This window comes from Myodes glareolus, chromosome 27 (assembly GCF_982192425.1).
Source record: "Myodes glareolus chromosome 27, mMyoGla1.1, whole genome shotgun sequence".
Classification (NCBI taxonomy): domain Eukaryota; kingdom Metazoa; phylum Chordata; class Mammalia; order Rodentia; family Cricetidae; genus Myodes; species Myodes glareolus.
Window position 1 is genome coordinate 44,758,681 of NC_142052.1, and position 13,788 is coordinate 44,772,468.

Consider the following 13,788-nt stretch of genomic DNA (forward strand, 5'->3'; position numbering starts at 1 on the left):
TACTATCATTGTTGGTTTTGGGCTACAGGTAGTCGAGCTGTAGTAATGGAGTGTCAGTATGGACCAAGGAGGAAAGGTTTTCAGTTAAAGAGAATCAGTGAACAAGAAAGCAGGTCTTGCCATCTCTACAAAGCTACATGCCCAGCCAGGTAAGCTTAGTTTATCTTACTTTATGTTTTTACATTGAAGTTTTATTTTTGAATAGTAAATAGAAGCATTTTTATTAATTTAAGCAGTCCAATTATGTGAGTTCTAAGTTCTTTTTCCCACTACTGTTTTGTATCTTTCTCATTAAAGCCCCAACTCTTTTTTAATAAAGATTTTGTTTATTTATTAAGTATGCAATATTCTGCCTGCCTTTATGTCCATGCCAGAGGGCACCAAATATTACCAAATATTACTATAGGTGGTTGTGAGCTACCATGTGGTTGCTGGGAGTTGAACTCAGGACCTCTGGAAGAGCAGCCAGTGCTCTTAACCTCTGAGCCATCTCTCCAGCCCAAAGCCTCAACTCTTAACAGTTTTTTTGTGTCATTTTACAAAGATTTTCTGTATATGAATATGTATATGTAGGAATATACACATATCCTCTTCTACCCTAAAAGGTCAGTAAAGCCTGCTAATGTTTTCTTTCCTTAAAATGAGGCAATAGTGTTCCCTCTTTGCTGCTGCCTGAAAGACCATAGTGAATATTTATCTTAGTTAGGGTTTCTATGGCTATGAGTAGACACCATGACCATGGCAACTTTTTTTGTCTGTCTGTCTGTCTGTCTACCTAGCTACCTACCTACCTATCTAATTTATTTATCTATGTATTTATTTGTTTGTTTGTTAATTCAAACATTATTGAATGTTTATTTATTTATTTTACATACAGTGTCCTTAGTGCATGAGGGCACCAGATCTCATTATAGATGGCTGTGAACCACCATGTGGTTGCTGGGAATTGAACTCAGGTCCTCTGGAACAGTAGACAGTGCTTTAACCTCTGAGCCATCTCTCCAGCCTGACCATGGCAGCTCTTACAAAGCAAAAACATTTAATTGGGTGATTTAGGTTCAGTCTATTATCACGATGGGATGCGGCGGCATGCAGGCAGACAGTTCTGCTGGAGAGGGAGCTACATCTGGCACAGATAACAAGAAGTAGTCTGAGATACTGGGCATGGCTTGAGTATATATGAGACCTCAAAGCCTGCCTCCACAGATACACATGGTGTGGGAGAATTGTCTGTATTCTGTCAATCATATTTTAATAAAACACTGATTGGCCAGGCAGGCAGTTTAGGCGGGAAAGCCAGACAGGAAGTAGGGGTGGAGCAAAGAGACTGGGAGTATTCTGGGACACAGGAAGCTCTCTCGCCACTCCTGCGCAGACCACTAAAGAGACAACATGTAACTTGCCCAACTGAGAAAGGTACGGAGCCATTATGGCTAACATAGATAAAAATAATGGGTTAAGATAACTTATAAGAGCTAATAAGTAGCCTGACCTAATAGGCCAATCAGTTTATAACCTTATGGAGTCCTGTGTGTGATTTTCCTTGGGAGTTGCCAGCTTTGGGGTACCGGGTGGGACAAAAACCTCAACAAGCCAGCCCTCATGTTACATATGGCGCCCAACGTGTGTAATTTCTCTTTGGGATTTGCCGGCTGTTGGGGTACTGGGCGGGACGGAAACCCCAACAAGCCGGCCCTCATGCTACATACACACTTCCTCCAACAAGGCCATACCTACTCCAACAAAGCCACAGCTCCTAATAGTGCCACTCCCTTTGAGCTTATGGGGGCCAGTTACATTCAGACCACCACACTATCTAATGCACAGACACCAAATTGCTGACTGGTGTTCATATGACATGCACGACTCACTAAACCCTCTGCTGTTTTCATTTCTAGTGTATCTTTAAAGTGACTTCATATAGGCATATGGGTAATTTTTCTTTTAAAGAGCTGTGTAATATTCCATTTTAAAGCATACCATTTAATTAATCCTCTATGGATAGATATGTAAGCTATGAAAACATTGGTTTTTTGAGATAGTATCTCATGTCAACCAGCCTAGCTTCACACACACTGTGTGGCCAAGGGCGGCCTTGAATTTCTCATCCTCCTGCCTCTGCCTCTTTAATTATGGGACTTACAGATGTTTACCAATATACCTAGTGACAAATTCTGTACTAGATCAAAACCACAACAATAACCTCATTTCAGTTTATAAGTAGGATAAATGCCTATAATGGTAATTGTTAGGGAAAAGTTATATATTTTTAAAATGTTGACCAAGAAAAATTGCTTCTAAGAGATTTTACCAATTTACACTCATACCAGCAATGTATAAGAGCCATAGTAATTTTTAGGTAGAGACCTAGGTTGTCATTGCTCTGGGTGAGATTAAAAAATGTGAATCAATGAAGGATTTTTTTCTTAATATTCTATACTCTCTTAGACATTGAAAATGTTCAAAATTGTTAGTAAAATGAAAAATGTTAAAGACATATTGGGCTGGGGGATAGGAAAGTGGTACAGATAGCTCAGGCGTGTAGCATGCACAGAGCCCTAGGCCAAATCAGCAGCGCTTCAAAAGAAGAGAGTATATATGCTGAATGTGCTACCCATACCTGTGATCCTGGGTGCTTGGGAGGTTAGGGGAAAGAGTCATTTGAGCCTACAAATTTAGCCTACAAGATTAGTTCAACCTTAGCAACAAGGACCCTTCGTCAAACAAAACAAAGGCAATATATTATGGTTGGACTCGGTTGATAACTGAAGAGTTGTATCTTAGCATTACATATATCACAAATTTAAGCATTCTCATGTTTTAGAAGACTTGTGTGGAGGCCAGAGAGATGGTTCAGTGGTAAACTGCTCTTGTGGAGAACCCAGCACCCACATGGTGGCTCACAAACATCTGTGACACCAGTTCCAGAAGTCATACGCATACATATCCTCAGGCACGTGCACACACGCACACAGACACAGACACACACATACACACACACACACACACACACACACAGACGCACACCTGTAATCTCAGCACTCGAGGGTAGAGAAAGAAGTGGCATGAGTGCACAGAGACAGGTGTGCACACAGTACACAATATAAGTAAGTAAGTAAAATGTATTAAAAATTCTAGGAGACTGGAAAGATACCCCAACACTTTAGAGCACTGACTGGTCTTACTGAGAACTTGGGTTCAATTCCCAACACCAACATGGTGTTTCACAAGTATCTCTGACTGTAGGTCCCGGGACTGTAAAGCCCTCCTCTGACCTCTGCAGTCACATGGTACACAACATGCATGCAGTCAAATCACCCATACTCATAAAACAGGAAAGTTTTTTTTTTTTTTAAATTTAAGGTCTCATGAGATAGCTAGAATGTGATCAAGTAGTTTGTGCTTGACTGAAAATACAGAGAGATTCTTCAACAGAGAAATATAATTTTTTTTCTTTTTGGGAAACAGTCTCTGACTGTCCTGGAACTTGCTATGTAGATCAGGCTGGCCTTGAACTCATAAAGATCCTCCTGTCTGGAATTAAAGCTACCATGAGTGGCTTAATTATGTGTTGTTATTGGCCAGGCAGTGGTGCTCACCTTTAATCCCGGTACTGGGGGGATGGAGCAGAGGCAGGTGGGTTGCTGTGAGCTCAAGGTCTTCCTAGTATACAGAATGAGTTCCAGGACAGCCAGAGATATACAGAGAAACCCTGTCTTGAAAAAAAAGAGAAAAAATTACATGTCTTTGTTGTATGAATGAATTTAGGTAATGAGAGTTTCAGGGCGATCAGCCTGGAAGAAGATCCGTAAAATAAATCAAATGCAAATTATGGCTTCCAGGACAGGGAAGGAGAAAAAGGTTCAAAAGGATTATCTATATTTAGATATTTATACTCAGTTTGTGATCATTGTTAATTTTATAGGTATCATGCACGCAATATGACAACTTTTATAAGCTTCTGAATACTAAATTCAGTATTCTCTAACTTTTCTCTTTGAGTTCTTTATTGATGTTAGGTATTTCTTGAGATTATAATGAACAGTTTCTTCTTTGTATTGCATAAAGGATTTACATTAAAAAGGTACAGAAGTTCCCTGAATATAGAGTGCCTACAGACCCCCAGATTGACAGGAAGATCATCAGAATGGAGCAAGAGAAAGCCTTCACCATGCTGAAGAAGAACCTGGTGGATGCTGGGGGTGTTCTTCGGTATGACATTCATACAGCTCTTTCCTTTTCGGATTAATATCGTTAACAAGGACTCATAGTTATGTTTTCAATTGTTTCATTAAGGACTGGTTTTATAAGTTAGATACCTCACCAGTATTTAACTTATTTACTATTGTATATGTTATTGACTTTATTACGTAAAAATTGTGTACAACTCAAAGCATACATTGCTGATTACTATGAGAGCCATCTGTGAATTTTAAGCCCTAAGTAAAATTTCATTTTCTGCTTCATGTTTTAGATAGAAGGAACTATAATATTTCTGGCTTACTGTTCTTTATTTGTTAATTCAGGTGAAGAATTTATTATTGTATGAGGTCAAATATAAGGAACACTTTTATATGATCTTTTATAAAAATTAAAAAAATGAAGTCAATAATTAGACCCTTCAATTTTTAAAATATGTAGCTCTAATATCTTTATTTTAAAAATATTAGATTTTTAAATTTTATTTTGTGTTTAATAGGTTTTCCTGCATGTATATATGTGCACCATGCACATTTTGATGCCATAGAAGTCAGAAAAGGGCATTGGATCCCCTAGGACTTGAGTTATAGATGGTTGTGAATCACCATGTATATGCTGGGAATCAAACCTGGGATCTCTGAAGTATACCAAATACTCTTAACAACTGAGTTCTCTCCCCAGCTCCATACTATACAACTTGCTCTCTTTTGTTTTTATCGGTTTATATCAAACAGAAGAACAGGGGGTCACTGGGATAGCTCAGTGAGTTCACTCTCCAGGACCCACATGATAAAAGGCAAGAACTGACTCCTTCAAGTTGTTCTCTGACCTCTACATTTGCATGCTGACACATATGTGCCCCCACATATACACACACACAAATAATAAATGTAAAAGACTTGGTGTGTAGCTCAATAGAGCACTTTTCTATCCAAGTGCTTTGCCAACAGTTAAATTGCCAATCTCTCTCTCTCTCTCTCTCTCTCTCTCTCTCTCTCTCTCTCTCTCTCTCATACAAAAATGTCTCTTAAGTTGGGTATGGTGATCCACACCTTTAATTCTAGGTCTCAGGAGGCATAGGCTGGTGAATTTCTGAGTTTAAAGGCAGCCTGGTCTACATACCAAGTTCCCCGCAAGCCAGAACTACATAGTGAAACCCTGTCTCAAAAACAAAAGCAACAACAATAATAAAAATCAATTAAAGCAGTAGTCTACCAGATTGATTGAGTTTCTTAGTATCAATCCCTTGCACTACTGTACATGAGATGTATTCACATTTTAGTTGACTCTTTTTACTCATTGGGCCAACAAGAATTGAGAATGCTTTGTTTGTTTGTTAATTTATTTTTCATTTATTTAATGTTATTTATGTTTTGTATGCATTTGTGTGTATGCGTCTCTCTCTCTCTCTCTCTCTCTCTCTCTCTCTCTCTCTCTCTGTGTGTGTATCATGTGCATGCCTGGTACCTATGTAAATTGGAAAAAAGCTTTGGGACCCTGGAGCTGGAGTTACAGATGGTTGTGAGCTACCATGTGGATCAGCAAGTGCTCTTAACTTCTGAGCAATCCCTCTACTCTCATATATGTGTAAACATTGCCTTAATGTTAGGGTCATAGTAAAAGTTTATGAAGTTACCTTTTTAATTGAGTATAAAGTCAATCTTAGAGGAGTTGAACATAAGACATTTTAAATTTTATTTTACATAGCATAATCATATGTGATTTTTGTTTAAAAGATTATTCCCTCTCTTGATGCATATTAGCCTAAGTAATTATGATTCCCACTTTTGTCTGAATTAATCAAATTTTAATATTTAAATTTTAATTATTTCAAATGTTTTCTCTTATCAGATGGTATGTGCAGTTACCTACACAACAAGCTCATCAGTATCATGAATTAGAGACTCGTGGCCTCTCTCTGTCACCATCTCCTTTTCCTATGTCTTCTCTTGAAGAAGAGGAAACTGTAGTCAGAGATGAGAACTGTGCGTTGCCCTCACGTCTCCACCCGCAAGTAGCGCATAAGATTCAGGAATTAGTGTCTCAGGGAGTAGGACAAGTGTATGCAGTGAGGAAGCAGCTCAGGTACAGGAGAAGCAGCGTTTTCTTTTACACTGGTTGCCTAAGTGATACACTAAGCATTGATTTTCCAGGACATATGCTAGTAGAGGGACATAGTGTGTTTCTGCATCTCACCTGTGAACATTGTTTTCAGCCAATGCTTGGCAAGCTTCATATGGTATTTCTTAATATAATTCTAAATGCTCATTTGAGACACTAAATCTTTGGCAGATTAGACTATTTCTACGTGATGAATTTATTTTATTTTACTAGCTAAGGTCTTCCTAGCCTTTATTTCGCTTATATAGCCCAGGTTGGCTTCCAGTTTTCAGCAATCTTCCTATCTCAGGTAACTAAGTGCTGGGACTACAGGTGTGAGTCACTATTCCCGAAATGAATTGAATGACATGATACATATTTTTGAGATAAAAATGTATAGAATCAGAAAATTAAAAACCTAGATTAAAGTAATTATTTTAATTATTTTAATTAAATAGAATTTTATTGTAATGGGGAATGAATATGATCAAAATAGAATATATACATGTATGATGTTCTCAAAAATTAAAATATTTGATTTTTAAAAAGATGATAAGTTAAACTATTTACTATAACAATGTGTTATATTCAATTATATATATGTTATGTATCACTACAACATTAATTATCTTGAGTACCCATTAAAGATACTTCAAAATACTACAAATAAAAGTTCCATTAGGCTTGAGGTGATGGCACACACCTTTAATCCCAGCACTCAGAAAGCAGAAGCAAGTGAATCTCTATGAGTTCAAGACCAGCGTGGTCTACAGAGCTAGTTCTAGGACAGCCAGGGCTACACAGAGAAACCCTGTCTTGAAAAAAGAAAAAAGAATTTTTTTATTAGATGAATAACTATCCAGATTAACTACAATGATAATTATTGTAATAAAATGATTGATAGATGCATATCACATATTCTGCCAAATCTTTAAATATATTATTTTACACATGGAAAAATGAATGGAAATTAAAAATTGCTAAGTAATTGCCTTGAAAGACAGAGTCAGAACTGAAACCTGGATCTGGCTCTATAGCCTGTGTGTAATATTATGATACTTTGCTCCTTTTGTTTACTGTGTACTGAAATCTGAGTAACAAAATGAGTACTTATAAGAATTAGTTTTTGTTTGTTTGAGATTGGGTCTCACTGTTTAGCCCTGGCTAGATTGGAACTCACTATGTAGACCAAGCCTCATAGAGATCTACTTGCCTCTGCATCCTGAGTGCTGGGATTCAAAGTGTGCACAGCTACAGTGAGCAGACAAGCATTACTTTTCAGTCACCGTATAACCTTTCTGTTTAGAATCTTTAACATTTGTTTTCATTGAGTTGCCTACAGAACAAAACCTAAATTTAGTAAAGCCATCCACTATTTACTAAAATTTGGCTTATTTTACTTATTTCAAATTTTTAAAATTCTTATTCTATTTATTTCAAATTATTTAAAAAGAGCTTCAACGAGAATAGAGAAGTAATGCAACTCTGCAGATCTAGTAAACGTAATACATAAAGCACAAATGTATCAAACATGTAACTGTGTAGCAATGCTGCTTTTCTTACACTATCTTGCCTTCCGAAATCTTATTGTCTTACAATATTCGAACCATCAAGTTTCATGTAGTATTAATTGGTACCTTTGGAAGCAGTGTAACATGATGTTTACATATACAAATTGGAAATAGGTCCATGTTTTCTTACTTATTAAACAGGTATATAATTCAGGGCAACTTCAACTTGTCCAGCCTTCAACTCCCTCATCTGTAAGGTGGAATTGATTCTTACACCGGGTCACATGGTCACAGTAATAGTTGAAGGAAATACCTGTAGTGTGTTCAGAATTGTGTCTGATATGGTAAGCACTTAAAAACATTATAATGTTCAAATTGAGGATTGTGGTCCAAGTTTAATTCATAAAAATGTCCAAGCTCAGTTGGATGGTAGTGGCACACACTTTTAATCCCAGCACTTGGAAGGCAGAGGCTGGTGGATCTCTGTGAGTTTGAGCCAGCATGATCTACGGAGTGAGTTCCAGGACAGCCCGTGTAGTTTACACAGAGAAACCCTGTCTTGAAACAAACAAACAAACAAAATAAAATGTTGAAGTTCTGTAATATGTGTGATTTGAACCAATTAAAATGGCACCTTTTGCTGGGTGGCGGTGGTGCAAGCTTTTAATCCTAGCACTTGGAAGGCAGAGACAGGTAGATCTCTGTGAGTTTGAGGCTAGCCTGGTATAGAGAGGGAGTTCCAGGACAGGCACCAAAACTACAGAGAAACCCTCTCTTGAAAAACAAACAAACAAACAAACACAAATAAAAAATAGCATCTTTTTTTCACCTTTGGTTTGTTTGTTTTTCTTTTTCCTTCTTTCTCTCTCTCTTTCTCTCTCTCTCTCTCTTTATTTCTTTCTTTTTTTTTTGAGACAGAATTTCTCTCTGTAGCTTTAGAGCCTGTCCTGGAACTCGCTCTGTAGACCAAGCTGTCCTCGAACTCACAGAGATCCACCTGCCTCTGCCTCCTGAGTGCTGGGATAAAAGGCGTGTGCCACCAACGCCTGGCAAATTCTATGTTTTAATGAACAGAAAGAAATTTAAAGTGGCTGATATTTTATTATTTACAAAATTATTTGCATACATATGAATTGTTTATAGAAATATGAATCATACTTTATAAAAGCTTATATTTGAAAGAAAAACTTTCAGTCTATAAGTGCATCATTACAGTTATATTTTTATTTTATATCCTCCACAGAAAATTTGTGGAAAGAGAGCTGTTCAAACCTGATGAGGTACCTGAAAGACATAATTTATCCTTTTTTCCAACTGTAAATGATATAAAAAATCATATCCATGAGGTACAGAAATCCTTGAGGACTGGAGATGTGGCATATAACCCAGAGATTATTCCAGCAACGGTATGATCACACCCACTTCTTTGTTTTGTTTCATTAGAGTCTTTCTCAGCTCCCATTAATGCATTAGCAATTCTGTAGTTCTGGTAATACTTAATAGAAAAGGCTACTGTTACACCATCTCAATTGCTATGATTTAAGAAAGTACATTAGGTAATTTTCTAAAATATGAATTCCACAAGCTCTCAGATAATGACTTAACTACATATTTCTTACTACCCTCACAAGGAAAAGAAACAGTAGATTTTCAAATCTAAGTATAACAGAGAAGAATCAGTATTTTTCTTTATGAGAACTATTTCTTATTCAGTTTACAGACATTTATTGAGCACATACTGAGTATATCCCTTGCTCATTGTAAAACATAGATGGTCAAGGTTAAGTAGTTCAGTTTCAGGTGCACAGAGTGCTGATGTGAGCGCTGCATGACATATATGAATATCAGTGTTTACCTCATATTTTATATTGTCATTTCTCTGTCAATATTAGTAATTTCTGGATAACTTTACCATAGTTATCCAGAAATTAATGATTATAGTAGAAGTAGTGATTGAGTTAGGAATTAAAATCTGAGTAGCTTTAACTTTTGCCTTCTTGACTTTTTACTTTCCAAGTTTTAGTATCTGAACATTTTTGAATTGTATTTATTTCTTATGTATATGGATGTTTTGCTTGCAATGCCTGGGTCCCATGGAAGTCAGAAGAGGGTGTCGGATTCTCTGAACCTGGGGTAATAGGTGGCTGTGAGCCATCATGATGGGCTCTGGGAATCAAACCTAGGTCTTCTGGAAGATCAGCTTGTGCTTAACTGCTGAGCATCTCTCCAGTAGGACTTGGATATTTCAGATGCTAGACCTATTGGGATGCTGTCTCTTTGTTTGTTGTATATCTAAACTTAGTTATTACTCTACCACATTCAAGAAATAAAATAGATTTTCCATCTACTTTTCCTATCGCAATTGTTGATATCTGAGTTCATAGACCCTAACATAGTGGGACATATTGTGCTTTGAGAATGTAAACAAGTAGAGGGTGATTACAGGACAAAACACGAGTGTGGTGAAAATAAAACAGGAAGCTGGGGGAGACCTCATTCTGTAAAATGCTTGCCGCACAAACATGCTGGTCTAAGCGGGATCCCCTAGGACTCACATAAAAATGCTGAGCGTGGTAGGCGTGAGCTTCCAGCCCCAGTGCTGGGGGGTGGGGACAGGATGGAACTGGCTGCCTAATTGGTGAGCTCCAGGCTAATAAAAGAAGCCATCTCAAAGGAAACAGACTTAGTGCTGTCCTCTGGATCCATATGCACACACACACACACACACACACACACACACACACACACACACACAGAGAGAGAGAGAGAGAGAGAGAGAGAGAGAGTGAAAAAAGAAAATAGAGGGCTGTAGAGATGGCTTGTGCTGGCTGTTCTTTCAGAGGTCCTGAGTTCAATTTCCAGCAACTACATCGTGACTCACAACAATCTAAAATGAGATCTGGTTCCCTCTTCTGAAGACAGAACACTGTATGCATAATAAATAAATATATCCTAAAAAAAAAGAAAGAAAGAAAGCAGACTGAGCAAGCCAGTAAGCATTACTCTTCTCTGGCCTCTGCATCAGCTCCTGCGTAAAAGAAAAAGAAAATAGAGTTGGCTAGATGATTCAGTAGGTAAAGGTGCTCGCTGTTTCCAAAAGTTGTCCTCTGGTTTCCACATGTGTGCCAAACCATGTGTGTACATGAGACACAAAATAAGTAAAAGAGTGTAAAATTTTTAAAAGAAAATATGATGATTGTATTAATGTCTTAAGATTATTTTCAATATAACTCCATTGTTTTGCTGAAACAAATGTTCTCACTTCAGCTTCAGTGGACTACAGATAGTGGGAATATTCTCAGAGAGACTGTTACAGTAACATTTGCAGAAGGTAGGCTGTTTTTGGATTTTTTATAACATAGAAATCAATTGGTGTTATATCTGGAAAGAATGTTAGCTATCTCATATAATCATTTTTTAAAAAAATCTCCTGTGTCCTGGTGTGTATGCATGTGTGAAGGTCAGAGGTCAATGTCATGCCTCCTCCTCCACTACTCTCCATATCTTTATTTATTTGTTTTGTGGCGAGTTTTATCACTAAGCCTGGAGCTCACTGTTTGAGCTGGTCAGCAAGCCCCTGGGGTCTGCCTTCTCTGCCCCTCTAGCTCTGGGATTGCAGACACTCAGGCTACCCCTGGCATGAGTGCTGGGAATCTGAACTCATCCTGTTTGCACATCCAGTCCTTTACTCCCTGAGCCATGTCCTTGACTCATCATAGAGGGAAAGAGTAGTATGTTGGACTTTATCAAACATTTCTAGAACCTTTATGCTTTTTTATGACCAAAAAAGTTGTTTGTTGTTGAGTAAAAGGATCTAGTTATGTATTCCAAACTGACCTAAAACTTGTGATTCTCCTGCTCAGCCCTTAAGTGCTCGGATTCTGTGCATGTGCCAGCATGTCTGACTAACTGCATCTGAGACTGAATTAGCATAGTCAGCTAGAAGAATGACCCGTGTGCCTTGATGTGCAAACTGTTGTCTATTTTGAATTGTTTGCTTTCCTCAGACAGGGTTTCTCTGTGTAGCACTCTCTGTCCTGGAACTTGCTGTGTAGACCAGGCTGGCTTTGAACTCACACATTCACCTGCCTCTGCCTCCCGGATGCTGGGGTTACAGGTGTGCACCACTTCTGCCTGCCATCTCATATGTTCCTAACTCCTGTGTTCTTGAAACATTTGAAGTTTCTTTTGTTTGTTTGTTTTTGTTTACTCTTTTACATGTGTTCTGTTTCCTGGAAATGTTTTCTCTTTTCTGTGTAGAAAATCCTTTTCTCACTCAGAGCAGTCTCTGGTTTTGATTGAGTGTTTTTCTAACTTCATCTCTTACATTAAGGGAGCTACTTGTTACGTTTACCCCTGTACCTGCTGAGGTAGGCTGCTGTTTACACATGTGTAGATTTAGTTGGTATTCTTTAGAGGCAAGGTTATAGTTAATCAAACCAAATTTCTAGAGGATAATGTCTTCTAAAGCATCAACACCGTAGTTGCTAGAATCAACTAATGGATACAGAGTGTTTTCTGCCGCTGTTAACTTCCAGGGGTCACGTCATGTCCATTAGTTCTCACATTGGAACTTTACACTGATGCTCTTTGGCATCACCTGTGCATTTTACTTTATTAAGTTGCTGTGCTCTGTGCAGGAAGGTTCCTACTTCATGGGCTTAAAGATTAGCAATGGACAAACACTAAACAAATTGTTTCTAATTAATACTATTGTGAAAAAGTGCCATGTGGGAATTTACTAGAAACATGCACTTAGAGGGAGGGTAGGAGTGGGAGGGCGTTGCTCTTTAAAATATCACTTTTAGATCTGGGTATAGTAGTGCACGCTTTTAATCCCAGCATTTGGGAGGCAGAGACAGGAGGATCTCTGTGAGTTTGAGGCCAGCCTGGTCTACAGAGCAAGTTCCAGGACAGCCAGGACTTCATAGTGAAAAGAGAGAGAGAGAGAGAGAGAGAGAGAGAGAGAGAGAGAGAGAGAGAAGAAAATGTCACTTTTTTTTTTTTTGAGATAGAATTTCGCTGTAGCTTTGGAGCCTGTCCTGGACTCACTCTGTTAAGGTCAGGCTGGCCTCAAACTCACAGAGATTCATCTGTCTCTGTCTTCTGAGAGCTGGGATTAAAGGTATACACCATTACCACCCATCTGAATTAGAATTTTCTAAGGATTGACAAGCACGAGGCACTGTGCAGGCTAGTTTGGGGTTTAATTAATTAATTAATTCATATTAATTTTGAGGTAGGGTCTTCTATGTAGTTCTGACTGTCCTGGAACTCACTCTGTAGACCAGCATGGCCTCAAATTCTCAGAGATCCACCTGCCTCTGCCTCCTATGTGCCGCCATGCTTGGCTATGTGTTGATTTGTTGATTAATGATGATTTTGTTTGTTTATTTGTTTGTTTTCAGTTGGGGCATCAGGTAGCCCAGACTGTCCTTAAGCCCACTTCTGTAGCCAAGAGTTACCTTGTACTGCTGGTCCTCCTTTGTGCACTGCCAGAGTTCAGGGTTATATGCGTTTGCTGCGTTTCCTAGCTTACTGATGATTTTTTGAGGTCCTCTGCAAGTCTTCTATTTCGATTCTGATAGTAATGATTGTTATAAAATTCAAGAGAAATAACTGTGTACATCTCCTCCTCAATTCAGGAAATTCACTGGGAGAACCAGTTACCAGCAGCGTGGGGGCGAGCAGGACACAGACTTCGTTGTCTCCTGAACCGTTCCACTTGCTCTCCCCACTTCCTTCATTTCAGCCTAAAATCTCCTCACACTTACAGGTAGGCACCCATTAAACAGCTAAGTTTAATCTTATTCTTCTTTCATGACTCCTCTTTTAAGGACTTCAGAGAATTGCTGTAAAATTACAATAATGGCCATATATTTCTTTACTATTAATTCTTGAATACATCATACCTTGATTGAAGGTGATAATTCAGGTTTTGAAAAGTTTGAGGGAGTCTCTGACTGCAGGACAGTTT

The 13,788-nt window shown here is 38.3% G+C and overlaps 1 protein-coding gene across 2 annotated transcripts in view; it reads left to right on the forward strand.

The window, feature by feature from the left end:
- Carf (calcium responsive transcription factor) overlaps positions 1–13,788 on the forward strand; it is a 33,167-nt gene that overhangs the window by 11,961 nt on the left and 7,418 nt on the right. For both annotated transcript variants that reach the window (XM_087902385.1, XM_087902386.1), the window contains exons 8-13: positions 29–149; positions 4,069–4,212; positions 6,052–6,285; positions 9,055–9,217; positions 11,079–11,142; positions 13,457–13,587. In XM_087902385.1, the coding sequence (XP_087758511.1) occupies positions 29–149; positions 4,069–4,212; positions 6,052–6,285; positions 9,055–9,217; positions 11,079–11,142; positions 13,457–13,587 (857 nt within the window). The remainder of the gene's footprint in view (positions 1–28; positions 150–4,068; positions 4,213–6,051; positions 6,286–9,054; positions 9,218–11,078; positions 11,143–13,456; positions 13,588–13,788) is intronic.